The sequence below is a fragment of the Fusarium musae genome, chromosome 5 (assembly GCF_019915245.1).
Source record: "Fusarium musae strain F31 chromosome 5, whole genome shotgun sequence".
In the NCBI taxonomy this organism is placed as follows: Eukaryota; Fungi; Ascomycota; class Sordariomycetes; order Hypocreales; family Nectriaceae; genus Fusarium; species Fusarium musae.
Genome location: NC_058391.1, coordinates 3,078,505 through 3,094,561, shown reverse-complemented (window position 1 = coordinate 3,094,561; position 16,057 = coordinate 3,078,505). Strand labels below are relative to the sequence as shown.

Below are 16,057 nucleotides of genomic sequence, written 5' to 3'. Positions count from 1 at the left end.
TTTCACATTTTAAGCAAGTGGGACTTTCGATTTGGCCGTTTATGTTGCAATAAGAATCAAGCCTTTCCTAAAGAGGAGATTCAGATTACTTTGATGTCGAGACTTTATCCCTGCAAATAGATTATGGAGATGGTGAGTCTGGACGAGAGATTGTTATAAAGAAGATCGAGGCGGGTTCATAAACTCGATATCTTCATTCAATCACTTAACTTCTTCTCTCATTCATTCTCTGCAGCCGGCCTGCATTTTAATATTTTTCTTCTACACTCTCTTATCAATTTCGTCACCAACACATCAATCAACATGTTCTCTTCAGGATTCCTTCTCCCAGCTTTACTCTGGCTCGCACAAGAAGCTAGCAGCCACCCAGCATGCAAGCCCGGAATGAACAGCAATGCTATGATGGGCAAGGCGATCTATGTTCTCACCAACGAGGAAGCGAACGGGGTTCTCGCTATCCCAATTGGTCAGGACGGTACACTGTCAAAGGGCAAAGTCACCATGACTGGAGGTGCAGGCTCTGTAGCTGTTGATGCTGATGGCAAGCCCGCTACACCCGATGCCTTGATCAGCCAGTCTGCTTTGACAATCGCAGGCAACGTAAGTTAAATATTCTTCACCAATGACATCATCCTTTACTAACTCTGGTGTAGAACATCTTCGCTGTCAACGCTGGCTCCAACACTCTCAGCATGCTTAGAGTCTCACGATCCGATCCCACGAAACTACAGATGGTCGGCAAGCCAGTCCAAATCCCCGGCGAGTTCCCCAACACTGTCGCTGCTTCCGCCAAGAATGGAGTTGTGTGTGTTGGTTCAACTGGTGCTAAGGCCGGTGTTTCTTGCAGCAGCTTCTCGCGACAAGGACTCGGTGCCATGGACGAACTGCGACCAATTGACCTCGGTCAAACAACACCTCCTGTCGGGCCTACAAACACGCTTTCACAAGTACTCTTCTCAGAGGATGAGTCTATGCTGTTCACTATGGTCAAGGGTGACCCTGCTGTGAACAACACTGGCTTTATCTCCGTCGCGAATGTTGAGATGAACAACGGAGTCGCGGCTGTGAGCAAGCAGGATGCTCGTAGTTCACCTGAAGGAACAGCTGTTCTCTTTGGCTCACAGGTCATCCCCGGAACATCAAAGGTTTTCGCCACAGATGCCTCCTTCGGCGCAGCCATTCTCGATGTCGATCCCAACAGCTGCGAAGCCACCACCGCGGCCAAGGGCGCAGTAGAAGGCCAAACGGCCACCTGCTGGGTCGCCATCTCCCCCGCTACCAAGTCTGCTTTCGTCACAGATGTCGGACGCAATCGAGTCGTCGAGATGAGCCTTGAGGATGCGAGCGTTGTATCTGAGCTTGACTTGACTTGCAACGGTGATCCTGGCCTGATCGACCTGGCTGCTTCTGGCAACTTCCTTTATGCTCTTTCACCAGGTAATGGTACTACTCAGGCTGCTGTCACGGTTCTCGATGTCTCCGGTGGATCTGGATCGGCGAAGATGGTCCAGCATTTTGAGTTGGTTGGTATGGCCAGCAACACTGCCATGGGAATGAAGGTCATGTAATCATTAAAACATAACGAGTGGCGGTTAGTTGAATCTGGCGTTCAGAGTGTATACTAGGGTAATACAAGCATATTCTTTCGGCTTCGTTCCCTTATTAGATTCGTCCCATACTACAAATACTTTTTACCTCTTCATCAATAAGTAGGCCACTATTCACTCGAGCAGCTCTCCTACTGGACCATTTCTCTTTGAAAGGGTGTTTGGAGCTCCTTATTCGCCCTTTCGCATTTGACTTTCTCATCACCGAGTCACTTAGCCGATTGCTGGCTATAAAGTTAAGCTTTAGGGTGCTAACACTTATCAAGGTTCTCTGTGCTGATTTAGGCTCTCAGCCACAAGACTAGAGTACAAATAACACGTCTGGTCCATAATTACAGCACAATATAAATGTGCTTTCTATTCTTTTTGTTTTCTCTTTTCTTTCGTTGCTTATTTCCTACAATAAAACATTCGAACCCAACCATTCACGAGACGAATCTGAGGGTGCACTGCATACTTGTTCTACATACACAAATCTCCATTACTTATCCCTTGAAAGGTCAATTATGCGTCTTCGCTCTGACTTCAACTTATGCACAATTTGCGGCATCTCGCTTGACCGCCCAGAGGGCTGGAAAACTGATGTCATCGCATTGTCTGGCCCGCACTGGCCTCAACGATTTAAGTCACCTCCCCCTTTAAGGGTTAATAGTGTTGAAGTTTCTCGCCATGCTACGAAACCTGGCAGCCATAAGGATACCCTTATTTTACTCCCGCAAGAAGAGACGATACATCCTCATACCCCCTACTGTCTAAACAAGGAGTCTCACCGCCCTTCAGAATGGGAGGGAATGATGTACCTTGGTCTGCATACAGCTTGCGAAGATCTAGCCAATCGGGTTATGAAAAACTCTTATAAGGCCAGCTTAAGGTCTGTTGGGGACCTATGGCTGACCCTCGAGCGCCGTTGTACCAGGCACAAACACACGGAATTTCCTCTCCGTAGGTTCATCCCTGGAATACCTGAGAACCTACCGGGCCAACCGTTTGCAATTGGCCTTGCACGATATTTTGTTCCGTCTCACATCGTTAGGATGCAATTCTCTGGAGACTATGACTATGGCTGGGTAAGTCTGGATTACATGTCCTAGTAACCCCAGATGTAGTTGCTGAACCTTGATACATAGTGGAATGAGAACCCGATCACGATTCCGAACCTAAGCACGCTTCTGATCGCAAACCTGAAGACCGAGAAAGACGTTTCTGGCAAATTGCCGAAAAGACTCAGTGGCTTCAAGAAGCGCTTTAAGCGTCTCCCGCAAGAATTAAAGAACCTTGTTTGCTCATTCCTCCATCAACATCAGCTCCGGCTGAAGTGCACTTATATCATGCCCCAGTCAACATGGAAGCAGATGTTCTTCCAGGTCCCTTTCCTTTGGGACCTTGATATCAAAGAGATTCACGATAAGACTAGTGTAGGAGACTTGGGCGCCCAAAACTGGGATTGGGAGAAGATTACAAGACAGGTCGTGGCCCCATTATATTAAAACCGAAGTATATTTTCTAACCTTATAATTAACTTATAAACTTAATACTACTACTACCTTCTAATTACCCTAAACCTTCTCTAGTTTAACCTTTATCTTAGCCTTAGTAATATTAATATATATATTATTATAAAACTTTCTTTAAGTTAAGCTTTTTTTATATATTAGTATTTCTTAATAATTTTAATTACTATATATTATATTTATCCTTTTTAGTAAATTACTATTTATATATTAAATATAAATATAATTTAAATATAGTTTTTTTAAAGTAATTTTTTAATTACTTTAATTTTCTTTTTATTTTTTAAGTTATATAAAAAAAATAATAATACTTTTTTTTATTAAGTAATATTAATAATACTTATAAGAAATTAAATTATTATATAAATAATAGTCTTATAATTAAATAAAGTAAGTTAAATAAGGAATTTATTACTTAATTAATTAAAATTTTATATAAAGATATATTTTATAATAGCTTTATAATTAAATTTATTATAGCTATAATTATATTATAAAGTTACTTTATATACTATTATAGTAAAAAGTATAATAATAGTTTTATAAATATAATTATTAATATAAGTTTAATTAAAATATTTTTAATAAAAAATTAATCTTATTAATATAAAAGCTACTATTTTAAAGATTTAAGGTATATATAGTATTAAGTTAACCTTTTTTTAGCTAAAAAATTAAAGCTTTTTATATACTTTTAAGGCTAATTAAAGAGTTATTATTTAAGTTCTTATTATATTAGCTTTATATTATAACTATTAGTTAATTATTATAATATTAATATCTAAATTATAGGCTAGAAGTATTATTTACAGTTAAGGCTTATAGCTATAAGCTTATTCTAGCAGAGAGAACCTAGGTCATGGCCCCACCAGAAGTCACACCGCGATACTTAATTGGCAGTGGCTATAGCTACGAAAATCTTGGCCTGATTGTCCCTGGTGGTTTCACCAATCGACGTCGAATCTGGCAAATACTTGAGGAAATGTATCCCAACGATGTACGTCACTAGGCTATTGCTAAACCACTCATCCACAAATGAGGAAGACATTGGAGGAGGATATATCCGAATGGTCTGACCTTTGATGCTGAATAGCTAAGGAACAGAAACAGCTTGCAAATGAATCTGGGGACACTGTGAGATGAGAGGCTGTACTGACTATGGTGATTACCAAATCAGCCAGCTGAACTCTTAACATACAAACATTGGCAGAAATACAAAGAATCAATTAAACGTCTAGTTATAGAACGACTTTACCACCTTTTCTGCCCCTAGAATTATTCGCTACTTCATTCCGCTCGTCCTGTTCCTCTAGTCCAGCTGATAGAGCGGGTCAAGCTTAGCTTACTTCTGAAGAAATATATATCTGTTGACAAACCAAGGCAACCAATGTCGAACTTGATAAGCGACGTGACGTCTTGTAGGAACTCCAAAAATGTAGTCCAGTTCTTCTAACGTGCGTTGTCTGTAGCACTCCGGTTAGTTACGAGAATAGCGAATCGCACCATGATTTACCTACTTAGTCTCTGGAATGATCAGGAATTCACGATAAAGGCTACAACGTTGAGGCCTGCGTAGAAGCCGAAAGCCCCGGTCGGCCCAAGACGATCAAGAAGGGACGGGAATGTTAAGGTCAATGCACTGCCAACCGCGTTGTTGACACAGATGGTGAAGGCGGAGCCAATCTCTCTATGCGACAGTGGAAAGGCTTCGGAGAAATATATAGAAGGTAGCGGTCCAATGCCTGAACAGTTAGCTTCTGGCAGGTTGGTGATTGGAAAGTCAACTTACCAGGTCCATACATGGCAGTGAAGAGGTAAATGAAGAAAGCGATAAGCGGAACTCTGGCACTAGAGTCTTTGCCAATCTGAAAACTGAACCCTGCCGCCAGCAAACACCATGCCATGTTGGGGAAGGTAACTAGTAGCAGATTTCGGCGGCCAAAGGTGTCAACCATATAAACAGCAGGGAAGGCAAAAATAAACATGACAAGACCATATCCCATAGAAGCAAGAAGACAGTCCCTTGTGGAGTAGTTGGCAGCAGCAAAGATGGTGGACGAGTAAAATGCCATGATGTTGATTCCGGAAAATTGCTGCGAGATGACGATCCATGACGACGCCACTGTAGCTCGGCGGAGGCGAGGGACGCTGATGAGTTCCCACATACGACGTGCGAGGGTCTTCCCACCAAAGGCATCTTTCTCTTCAAGGATCTGTCGATGAGCATAGTACAAGTCTCGGGCTGCTAGCATCTCTGTGTTGCGGATACGGCGGAACACTTTGAAAGAGTCTTGGTAACGGCCCTTCTTGATAAGCCACCGAGGGGATTCTTGTATATTCGTTAGCATGTGGTATCAGTATAGCACCAATGAATACTGACCAGGGCAGAACCAAACAAAGATAACTACCGGAATAGCTGGGACAAACGCAGCTGCAAGCTGGAACCGCCAAGCAAGGTCTCCGATACGATACCAGATGAGGTTCGAGCAGAATCCTACAAAAATGCCGAAAGCAACCCATAGCTGAAAGCTGGTGACAATGCCGCCTCTGATGGAAGCTGGGGCAATCTCGGCGGAGTAAACGGGAATGGTTGAGATCTTGATACCCATTCCCAAGCCCATAAAAAGACGACAGATCAAGAGTCCCCACCAGTTCTGGGTAAACGCTTGAGCAAGTACCGGAAAGATACAGAAGAGGCCGGTCAAGAAAATGGCGCCTCGACGGCCAATGCGGTTGTTGATAGGATCAGCTGCCCAAGCACTCAACAGACCGAAGAGCGTGGGCCCAGAGTTGATGACACCAATAAGAGTGGTTCTATGCTCAATGCCGAATTCTTGCGGGAACGATAGGTTAGCTCCGTTTGCCCCAGTGTTGTCCCGGCCTTGAACGGCAGATCCAAGAGAGCAAAGAGCAATGCCGTAGTAGAGAGTACGAGGAAGATGCCACTTATGAGTCACTTCCCTTTGCAGCACGCGTTTGTCCTCGTCAGTAAGCTCTTCGATATTCTCGTAACTAGTAAGGTTTTGAGCTGCGAGTGCACCCCGGTAGAAGACGTCTATTTTGTCCTGGAAGTCGTAGTCTTCGCAGAAGGCATTGACTTGCGTTCTCAGGTCAGCTCGAGATATGCCAGCGAGAGGATTACGAATTCTGCAAATTGACGATATCAGCAACTGTCTACTGTCCGATGAGCAACATACTTGGCATTGGCATTTCGAGTAAAGTCTTGTGGCGTGAGATGGTCGATGTGTTCAACATCATGCTTGACCTGATCTTCAATATCAGACTTGCGGTCCATAATGTTTTGTGAAATCTGCAGAATTACTGGTAGCCAATTGATAGCTCTTGAACATCATGTCTGTCCATCAGCGCAAGAGAGCCACTTTTATATTCGTCGATCAGAGCATCAACTTGCGGGGTGACTAGGTTCCCCGGAGTATCAACTTTCGCTCCATACTCTTCTTAGAATGGCGCCACTTCCACCCCAGACTGACTGATTCCACCCCGCATAGGAATTTACATCATGTGAGATGAGGCAAACAAGAATGTTCCTGAAGTGCCGGGTCTCGGCAAACTAAACAGTTACCCCCGAAGGAAGAGTTAGTGTAATCGGGTCAACCACCCGATTGGCCGATTCGCATGCACTACCATGCTGATGCCACACGCAGGGCATTGGAACACACAGGGCACGGGCGGGGAAGATTCGGCGGAATGGATTGGCACACGCAGGGCTTAGGAGGGGAATAGTGTACAGAGACTTGATACACGCAGGGCAGGTTACATTACGGTCGAAATCTCGGCAATTTGGAGCCATTCGATGATTGACAACTTGATGGAAGTAAGGTTATAAGCGTATTCCTCGTCCGCTCTCCATGCTACACTAAGAAGAGTAAGTCATTGAAAACAAACATCTTTTGAATCTACCAACAGAACATTCTGCAAACTTTATCCAAAATGGGAAGCACCGGAACTCAATCATGGCTTGACAAGCTCGAAGAGCAGCGTACGTTTCATTTCTGAAAAATCCCTTGACAACGAAATGCTGATGGACTTAGTCAACGTGGATGTCGACTGGATGGCTCCAGAGTGGATCAAAGCCATGCCATTGAAGTTCCATGATCAGACCAGCAACCAACTTTGGGTTGACATCCAACTCGGCGATGACTCGAACAAAGACTTGTTCAAGCAAACTACAAAGGAGCTCAAAGACCAAGGCTGGCTCGCCATTTATACGCGCATGGTAAATGATGCATCTCACTGGAGTCAATGAAAGCCTGCTCACTAGCTCACAGGCTGTTCTTATGTGTAAGAAGAACATCGATTCCATCCAAGGACGTGTTCTTCTGCAGACACTTCCCTCCAAAGCCTACGACACCCAAGCAACTCTTGATCATGCACGCCTTTATGATAGGGAATTTGCCAGAGCCGGCATCTCGCGAGAGCGATTCTGCATCAAGATCCCTTCTACGGGGCCTGCTTTGAACGCTGCGAAGATTCTCTCCACCGAGGGCATCCCGACACTTGGCACGGCACTTTTCAGTCTTGCGCAGGCTATCGCTTGCAGCCAGGCTGGTATGCTGTACATCAGTCCCTATTATAACGGTATGTTAAGGAACAAGCAGTAGAAGTATAGAATTAACACAGAACTACAGAAACGCGGGCGCACGATGAGCTATCTCTTTGGCCAGACGTTGCTGACCCTGCGCTGGAGCACCCAAATTCTCCGCGCATCGTTCAGATTCTTGAGACATACAAACGACTTTACAAGGAAACCGGAAAGGAACAACCCCTTGTGAAGAACGCCAGGTAAGAAGGATTCACCAATCCGAGTTTCCTTCTGACGGTCCCTAGCTTCATCACGCCTCAAGAGGCTATGGCAGCTGGTGAAATGGGATGCCACTCCGCCACCATCTCCCATACCGTCCTCGAGAAGCTCTCTAAGCTTCCCTATGATGCTTCCAAGCAACCTGGAGAAGGCCTACCCAAACCTGTCCATGCCTACAAGAACGCCAATCCACTGCCGGAGCGTCTCAAAAAGCTCCTCTCTATCGATCCCTTGGCTGGCCCAGACTGGGATGGAAAGTTGGCCAGCACTGATGTCGATTATCTTGCTAATGGCGGTGCTGAGATTGACAAAGCGAATGAAGCTGATGAAGCTACCAAAACTCGTTTGGCAGATGCGCTGACACTGTTTATTGGTGGTGAAGAGCGAAGCAAGGCCAAGGTTGAGGCTATGCTGGCCAAAGTGTAGACAAGTCTCCATATCGCCTGAAATTGACCAGCAAAACAAGTTGCCAAGAGTACTAGAAACAATATTGTTGAAGTGTCGTATCTGGCCCAAAGTCCATCGCTGAAAGAGGAAAATCCGTGCCCCAGTCTGCGAGAGATATGTGATCGGCTGAAGTGTCCGCAAAGAAGTCGTGCATATTGGAGATGGGCCTGCCGTTCTCCAATTGTGGTTCTGTAATCACATCGGCGCTGGGGTCGCTCATATTCTTTAGTGGCATCATCATAGCTTGGTTCGGTAAATGTTGCGTTTCCATCAATGCCATGGTCGTGTTCAGAAAGGCGTTCGGGTCAGATATCGAGCCACCTGGCTCGAATGAAGAGCTTGAAATCAGACTACCTTGTTCGCTGCCTAGTAAGGCTGGGTGGGGTACTGGTCCTGGATGAGTAGAATTGGTAGGGGGAGAGAAAGAAGGCTGAGAAGTCGGATCGTCGATGATAGTATAGCTTGCGTCTACTGGAGCAGAATCCTGGACTTCAGCGCGAGGGCCTTCTGCCTGTTGACCTCGAACTTTGGCCTCCAGCTTTCCCAACTCATCAAGGTCCATCTGGGTGCTGGCAGCATGACGTTCAGGCCCCCCAGCCGTAGCTCGCCAGGTATTCACTTCAGCCAACAACTCATCTCGCTCCCGGGCCATAGCTCTATACGCTTGTATCACATCCAAGCATGCGCCACGCTCAAACTGATGACGATTTATACTCTCTTCAATCACGTCGTGCTTTGACAGCCTGGCGGGGTTCTTCCCAGCTAGCGCAGGCAGTTCTTTCGCCAAGTCCTACAACAAAACGTTAGACAAGGTCTAGTACAGATTAGAAATGGTCTCACATTGAGTCGCTCTCGAAACAGCTCTCGCCGCTTCTTCTCAAAGATGCGATGTGCAGCTCGATCATCTGCCGTGAAATTGCGGACGCGCTTCTTGGGCGGTTTTGTGGAGGCACCATTTGGGCCGGCGCCTGAATCACCAGACGCGAGTTCTGCTCGTGCTGCTGCTAGCATTTGTCTGTAACTTCAACTTGAACCAACTAAGTTTCTTCTTCTCTATTGTTTAGCAGGTGATCCGATTCAAGATCTCCGGCTGAGGATACGTCAGCTGAAGTTGAGTGCCGGATATGGGTCGAATTGGATGTGACGCTTCTCCACACGTGAGCATTCCCCTCATCTTAAAGCATCGCTGGCAAATCATATCGTTAGCCAAGGATTGCCCTGCACAGGTCAGAAATTACTGGTGGGATAAGTTTATCCACTCCTGTTGGTATATTTGACATATCAGCATCAAGAGGCATTGTTGCACAGGCTCAGCAACGAAGGAGTACGATGCCCGCATGCTGGATCAGACCACGTAATTATCTACAAGTATTGACAAACGTGAGAGATAAGCAACAGTATCTGACTCATTTTTGTGTCTATATTCCCAACAGGCGCATCTCTATCGCCCGTTCTTGACTCGTGCGACAACCTCTTCGATGCTCTCCTGTGGTACTCCCAACGAGTCATTCTCAAGGATACCCCGTTTATCAAAATTCACCTGAAATCTTTCCTGAACATTGACTGCAAGGCCCAGTCTTCCAGTAGTCATCATTCTGGGCATCATTTCTGTGGCAGTTGCAATGATCTTCTGTGCCTTGGCAATCTCCTCATCCGTCTTGACATGCGTGATCTTCCATCCTTCCTTATCGACAAGCTTTTATTCAGCCTCCAGAATTTCATTCAGAGATAGCTCTGTAGACGAGATATAGGTAATGCGGTTCACTGTTTCTTCTAGATGGCTGAGAATGCCAATAACAGCTTGGCCGATACCATCACGGGTAGTGGTCGTAAACCCATCATACCCATCATCCAGAATCCCAGCTGCCTTGCCAGTAAGGTTTACGCCGAAACAGCCGACGTGTATAGAACTATATAAGGCTGTCAACCAGGGGACTTCGCTCCGAGTATCAAATGAGGTCACACATCCAAGAAAGCTCCACAAGCAACTTCAGTTCAGGACCAACCTGGCTGCTCGAGCAACTTTGGGTGCTCATCGTTCACTTGAGCAGTTTTTATCGGCTCAGGTTATTTATCTATCTTGGAGTTGAATCTGTTGATGACCGTGGAGACATCGTGGATTCGGGCTCGCCTTCAGAAAGCTGAGTTTGACCAAATCGTGACTGTTTCAGATTCAGCTTGAAGCTAGGATGATTCTGTGGTGAGTATAAATACCCCCAATAGAAATACTCTTCTAATGCATGATTTGATTGTTAAATTTGAAGTTTTTAAGCCAATTTTCCCTTTGCTACGAGCAATGGGACATTTACACGGGCGCTGTGCTGTGGAATCGTGGCATACCACTAGGTACTCCAGGGTATGTTATACCTAGCGATATATTGTCGCATGATCCCAGCTTCATCAGCCTTGATTGCGGGGCCTTGGTGCTTCAATTAATTAATGCAAAGCGACAATATCTACCTAGCTCCCCGTCTGAGTCATTGACCGCCTGAGCTTTGACTTGTTTATTATCGTCAATGCTCTAAACTGCTGATAAATATCTCATACTCTCTCGTTTCCTCTTCCTCCATATACTCTTTTTTTGCTGTTCGACCCCGCTCACGACGCCTTTCAACAATGGATTCCCTACCTGAAGAGATTGTCAGCATCATCATGGCCAATGCCACGGCGCACGAACTCACTCAGCTATCTCGAACCTGTAAAAGACTCAACAGACTTGCTGAGCCTCTGTTATGGACCAATATCGGGTTCCACCAGTATACATTCTACGAGGCTTACAACTCGAACCAGCCCTCACCCATAATTTCTACGTCACACCGCTTTGACTACTGGGACGCTGGATACCTGGGGCAATGGAAGGCGCAAGCATTCTTCGCTATGCTGCATGATATGTTGTTCGAGGACATTGGCCGGCTGAAACAACTGTGTTCACGAGTTGAGTCTATCTGCACGATGATTCGCTCCAAGATCGACCTTTGGCAAATCATACCATATTTTACCAACGTCAAGGCTCTTGAGATATATGGAGACCCCCTTTACTTCGACCAGCATGCGCATAGGTCTTTTTGCCCATCCGCTCCTAAACTCACGAAGCTCCGTTATGTAAAGCTCGAGGGCTCTATACCTACGGCCGTTGCCAAATGGATATTGGAGTCGTGCTCAACCGTCGAGCGATTGGAGCTCGGACTACTTGACAAACCGATAGAATCAAGAGCAACTTTGGAGAACGACTTTCCACGCCTGCCCGAAGATATCTACAGTCCACCTGATGACCCTACGTATGGTAGACTTCGTGGATGGGCTGTCATACCCAGACCGTTATCTGGCTTCTTCCCATTTCATAACGACGCGCCCCCTTCTAGATTGCCAAGACTACGGCACTTACATCTCTGGCAGCCATCCCAAAGTTACCTGTCAGCAAGAATGGTCAGCTATTTCTGGTCAACAAGTGCTGAGGTTTCCGCCCATAAAGATTGGGAGAATGTTTTACAAGCCTCGCGTGAAACGCTTGAGACGCTATCGGTAGAGCAACGAATTGGGATAGAGCATGGAGACGGCGCCGTTGATGATGCAGAAGGGTTCTTTAGAAGTGACCAGGACGGTCTCGGTAGCGAGAGGTTGATGAACATGCTCGAGAGAGCTTTGACGGCATGTGAGTTTCCTGCTTTGAAGCGCGTTTATCTGACGGGAATTGTTGTTGGGTCGAAGAGACGTGGCGAGCCGATTGGAGATGTTCCCGGAGGTCAGTTTATGAGGTTTCTTGAGAACAAGGGCATAGCTTGCGAGGCCAGACTTGGGGAAGGGCTTTGGTTTGATGGCGAGGAGGGGACTGCCGAATGGGACGCTAGCGATGATGATTGGGAGCTGGAACCTTTAGCAAGTGTGGATGGTCAGCTATGAGTCAAGGGAGGTTTTCAAATACACGTTCAAACTGCCGGCGCCTAATCGCATTGGTAGTCGTCTCAATGCAAGCAATCGCATCATCAATGTATCAACGTACCATTGACTCCTCTTCACGGCATCGGCGAATCTTGCTGCCCAGGATCGATTTTAGGGTGTTTGTGCCATACTTTATCGGGCTAGTGTCATGTTATCCATGTAGACTAAGTTATCGTAGCTCAGGTGAGCGTCGCGATGAGAAGCTTCCTCTAACAATGTGAGATGAGAGTATCGAATTTGGGGTTTTAGCTTGCACCGATATAGTTGTGCTTCTAGTTGAGCACCGTCATCATTAAAAGCGACTTCATATATGATATGATTTAATCGTCTCTTTAGCAGATTAGTACCGTCAAAACGATGCATGATCCCCCCACCTCGAACCCTGCACAAACTGACACGTCTCCTCATGCTGATCAACTAAGAACCCTCGGCCAAGCATCTCATTCGCTCGTCTACCACTCTACCCCCAGGTCTCGTCACTATAATTCGCCGAACCCCCCCCCCCAAAATATGGAGTAGAACCATTTATCTTATCATTTATTTCCCCCGACCGAAAATTCCCAGATTTGTTTTTTCGGTTTTCCTCTTTTTCCCACATAGACTCTGCGCTATATAAGCTCCCGAAAGCTAAAAGGACCCCCCCCAACGAACAAGGTCTTTGCGACAAACGTATACGGACTCAAAATGTCGACACCGCCGGCGGCTGCGACAAGCCCGAAGAGTGAAAAGAGCCCTGCCAAGAATACTGGCAAAAGTCCCTCAAAGAGCCCCTCAAAAAGCCCCCCTCAACATGCACAGGTGAATGTTGGGGATACCGGCATTCTGGAACCTACGCATTGGCAGCAGCTTGCCGAGGTGAGATAAGACCGACAAACCAACAGGCTTATGGGTTTTATGTTGGTTGCTCATATGCATGTTATGCTGACTTAATTCCAGGAGGAGAACGCAGGCGACGATGCTCATTCGCTGAGCGAAGAAAGTCTGGCGTCCTCAACAGATTCAGTGAGCTCTAGTATTTTTGAATACCGCAAGCTTCATGGGAGGACGTATCATCGGGAAATTGGCAGTTCACAGTACTGGTAAGATATTTGGGTATGCATTTATCGTGAACCGAGGCTTACGCAGATAGGGCTGCAAACGATGAAAAACAAAGTGAACTGCTCGACATCAAGTAGGCTGAACTTCTAATTCGGTCCAAGGAGGACAGATAACTGATATATAATAGCCACCACTGTTTGACGCTGGGCATTGGAGGAAAGACGCATCTCGCGCCTCTTGACACTGAGAAAATTACAGTGAGCGGTGAAGGGAGACCTCTAGGGCATGTTTGGAAGCTAACGGATCAAAAAGAAAGCGCTTGATATTGGAACAGGTACCGGTACGTGAAACTCACCCCGATTATTTCGTGTGCTAGCTAACATGAAGCATAGGTATCTGGGCTTTGTAGGTCTCCAAATTGAAACCTGAGACGCGCGCTGACCCTGGGCAGAGATTTTGCCGACGAGTATCCCAACGTTGAGGTTATCGGCACCGACGTATCGCCAATCCAACCCTCTTGGGTGCCACCGAACCTGCAGTTGTGAGACTCCCGAGCCCTGTACTGATTCTCAATTGGGTATACTGACATGTTTTCAGTGAAATCGAAGACTGTACTCAAGAGTGGACATTTGCGCCCGACTCAGCTGACTACATCCACATCCGCTGGCTCATCGGCAGTATCCCCGATTGGTACAAGTTCTTCCGCGAGGCCTACAAGACCTGCAAGCCTGGCGGTTGGGTCGAGAGTTTTGAACCTTCGGGTATCATCACCAGCGATGATGACACCGTGAAGGAGAGTTCTGCACTGGGCCAGTGGGGTAAGCTGTTCATCGAGGGAGCCAAGAAGCTAGGTGTGAGCTTTAGCGTGTATGAAGAAGAGCTGCAGCGTAAAGCCATGGAAGCTGCTGGCTTTGTTGATATCCAGCAATTTGAGTACAAGGTAAGTAACACATATTTGAGCTCGTGAACAACGACTGATAACATTCGACTGCAGACTCCAATTGGTGGCTGGCCCAAAGACCCAGCGCTGAAAGAGCTCGGTCAGTTCGGCAAGCTTGCTTTCCTTGCTGATCCTGAAGGTTTTGTGCTTTTTGTAGCTAACACGATCGGTTGGACGGAGTCGGAAATTCATGTTTTCCTGGCGCATGCTCGGAGGGAGATTCACTCGGGTAAACACCATCCTTACTACAAGCAGCGAGTTGTTTGGGGCCGTAAGCCGGAAGAGTAATCAGTTATTGTGTGTCTAGGTGCTCGGGTTTCTTACATAAGTGCATTTTCTGGTGGTGTTGAGTGGTCCTGTCAGCGGCGAATATGGTGTCGCACTACTAAATTGAAAGGGGTCTGGTTCAGTTGCAAGTATTTTCATTTAATACACGAATTACAATCTAAGATTTTCTCTGTTCAGCCAAACTTGTCATTCAGTTCGAAAGTACGTAAAGTATTCATTCAATCATTCCGAATTTTGAAGTTCGGATTGGATATGAGTGAAGCCCAGGCCCACTATTTCAAGAGAGGTCACCGAGCTACATACGATTGAGACGGAGAAATTACCAACATGCCCGACACTACCGACCATTGCAGCATCGTTGTCGAAGGAATCTTACTTCCTCGGGTTTTAATTTATCAGCTGGCTGATAAATGGATAACGGCATCCGGCCTCGCTTGTAGTATATCAGAAGTAGTTAGTTGTGAGCTTGAAACGGCTTCATCAAATCAAACCAGCCGCATCACTTCCAACTTATTATCTCTTTAGTTCAGTACAAAATACTATCAAAATGACGGTTCCTACGACCTTCAAGAGCAAAGTTGCCATCACTCACATCACTACCGCAACTGCGATCGTTGATATCGATGGCGTCAAGTTCATCACTGATCCCATCTTTGACGAAGCTCCTCAGAGCCATGACGGGTCACAGGCGATTGGCTTGAAGCCAGGCGAATTCTTCCTCACCATGCAAGAAGGCCCCGCTATATCAATCCGGCAACTCCCCATCATTGACTGCGTGTTGCTCAGCCATGAAGACCACGTTGATAACCTGGATGAGACAGGCCGTCAACTCCTCATCGGCCGCAGAGTCATTACTACGCCCGATGGTGCAAAGAACCTGTCTGAGTATCCTGGAACCTACGCTATTACACCATGGCAAACCTTGAAGCTCCGCCTTGAAGGCGAGGAATGGAGCATTACTGGTGTTCCTTGCGTCCATGTTCCAGGCGGCGAAGTAACCGGCTTTCTTTTACACAAGGAATCCTTCGGTTACAGCCCAGATGGACGCCCAAATGTAGTTTATTTCACCGGAGATACAGTATTTATGGAGGATGAGTTCATGAAGCTTCGTGAGAAGTATCATGTCGTGATTGCACTCACGAATCTCGGGCAGGCGATGCTACCTAGTCCGAAGAGCCCTAGTGGGTTCGTGCAGATCACGATGGGCGGCGAGGATGCTGTGAAGATGATGGAGGTGCTGGAGGCTGATGTGCTAGTGCCTATGCATTTTGAGTCGTGGACGCACTTTACGCAGGATGGTACGGCGTTGGAAGAGATCTTCACTTCCGGAGGCTTGGGGAATAAGGTCATATGGTTATCTTCAGGCAAAGAAGTCAACGTGATCTAGGTCCTCAAAGATAGTCGAGAGTCTTTGACCGATAGTGAACGAAGGGAAGATAAAAAGAATGACAAGCAAAGTTCGAAA

At 46.4% G+C, this 16,057-nt stretch overlaps 8 protein-coding genes across 8 annotated transcripts; 6 read left to right on the top strand and 2 right to left on the bottom strand.

Annotated features, from left to right (window-relative positions):
* Window positions 1–303: 303 nt before the first annotated feature.
* Window positions 304–1,568, top strand: J7337_007380 (uncharacterized protein; the record flags this gene model as incomplete). Its single annotated transcript, XM_044825032.1, has 2 exons — window positions 304–600; window positions 654–1,568. 2 exons carry the CDS (start codon window positions 304–306, stop codon window positions 1,566–1,568), a joined length of 1,212 nt encoding a protein of 403 aa, XP_044680689.1.
* A 1,073-nt stretch (window positions 1,569–2,641) lies between these two features.
* J7337_007379 (uncharacterized protein) lies at window positions 2,642–3,094 on the top strand (the record flags this gene model as incomplete). The annotated part of the gene is made up of 2 exons (XM_044825031.1): window positions 2,642–2,674; window positions 2,735–3,094. The coding sequence occupies 2 exons, from the start codon at window positions 2,642–2,644 to the stop codon at window positions 3,092–3,094; spliced, it is 393 nt and encodes a 130-aa protein (XP_044680688.1).
* Window positions 3,095–4,651: 1,557 nt separating this feature from the next.
* J7337_007378 (uncharacterized protein) lies at window positions 4,652–6,413 on the bottom strand (the record flags this gene model as incomplete). The annotated part of the gene is made up of 4 exons (XM_044825030.1): window positions 4,652–4,860; window positions 4,908–5,447; window positions 5,499–6,265; window positions 6,316–6,413. 4 exons carry the CDS (start codon window positions 6,411–6,413, stop codon window positions 4,652–4,654), a joined length of 1,614 nt encoding a protein of 537 aa, XP_044680687.1.
* Window positions 6,414–7,069: 656 nt separating this feature from the next.
* J7337_007377 (uncharacterized protein) lies at window positions 7,070–8,366 on the top strand (the record flags this gene model as incomplete). Its single annotated transcript, XM_044825029.1, has 5 exons — window positions 7,070–7,118; window positions 7,171–7,355; window positions 7,408–7,717; window positions 7,768–7,921; window positions 7,967–8,366. 5 exons carry the CDS (start codon window positions 7,070–7,072, stop codon window positions 8,364–8,366), a joined length of 1,098 nt encoding a protein of 365 aa, XP_044680686.1.
* A 52-nt stretch (window positions 8,367–8,418) lies between these two features.
* Window positions 8,419–9,398, bottom strand: J7337_007376 (uncharacterized protein; the record flags this gene model as incomplete). Its single annotated transcript, XM_044825028.1, has 2 exons — window positions 8,419–9,177; window positions 9,228–9,398. The coding sequence occupies 2 exons, from the start codon at window positions 9,396–9,398 to the stop codon at window positions 8,419–8,421; spliced, it is 930 nt and encodes a 309-aa protein (XP_044680685.1).
* Window positions 9,399–11,003: 1,605 nt separating this feature from the next.
* On the top strand, window positions 11,004–12,287 carry J7337_007375 (uncharacterized protein; the record flags this gene model as incomplete). Its single annotated transcript, XM_044825027.1, has 1 exon — window positions 11,004–12,287. One exon carries the CDS (start codon window positions 11,004–11,006, stop codon window positions 12,285–12,287), a length of 1,284 nt encoding a protein of 427 aa, XP_044680684.1.
* A 723-nt stretch (window positions 12,288–13,010) lies between these two features.
* J7337_007374 (uncharacterized protein) lies at window positions 13,011–14,592 on the top strand (the record flags this gene model as incomplete). The annotated part of the gene is made up of 4 exons (XM_044825026.1): window positions 13,011–13,181; window positions 13,263–13,405; window positions 13,962–14,304; window positions 14,359–14,592. The coding sequence occupies 4 exons, from the start codon at window positions 13,011–13,013 to the stop codon at window positions 14,590–14,592; spliced, it is 891 nt and encodes a 296-aa protein (XP_044680683.1).
* Window positions 14,593–15,139: 547 nt separating this feature from the next.
* J7337_007373 (uncharacterized protein) lies at window positions 15,140–15,979 on the top strand (the record flags this gene model as incomplete). The annotated part of the gene is made up of 1 exon (XM_044825025.1): window positions 15,140–15,979. One exon carries the CDS (start codon window positions 15,140–15,142, stop codon window positions 15,977–15,979), a length of 840 nt encoding a protein of 279 aa, XP_044680682.1.
* Window positions 15,980–16,057: the final 78 nt, after the last annotated feature.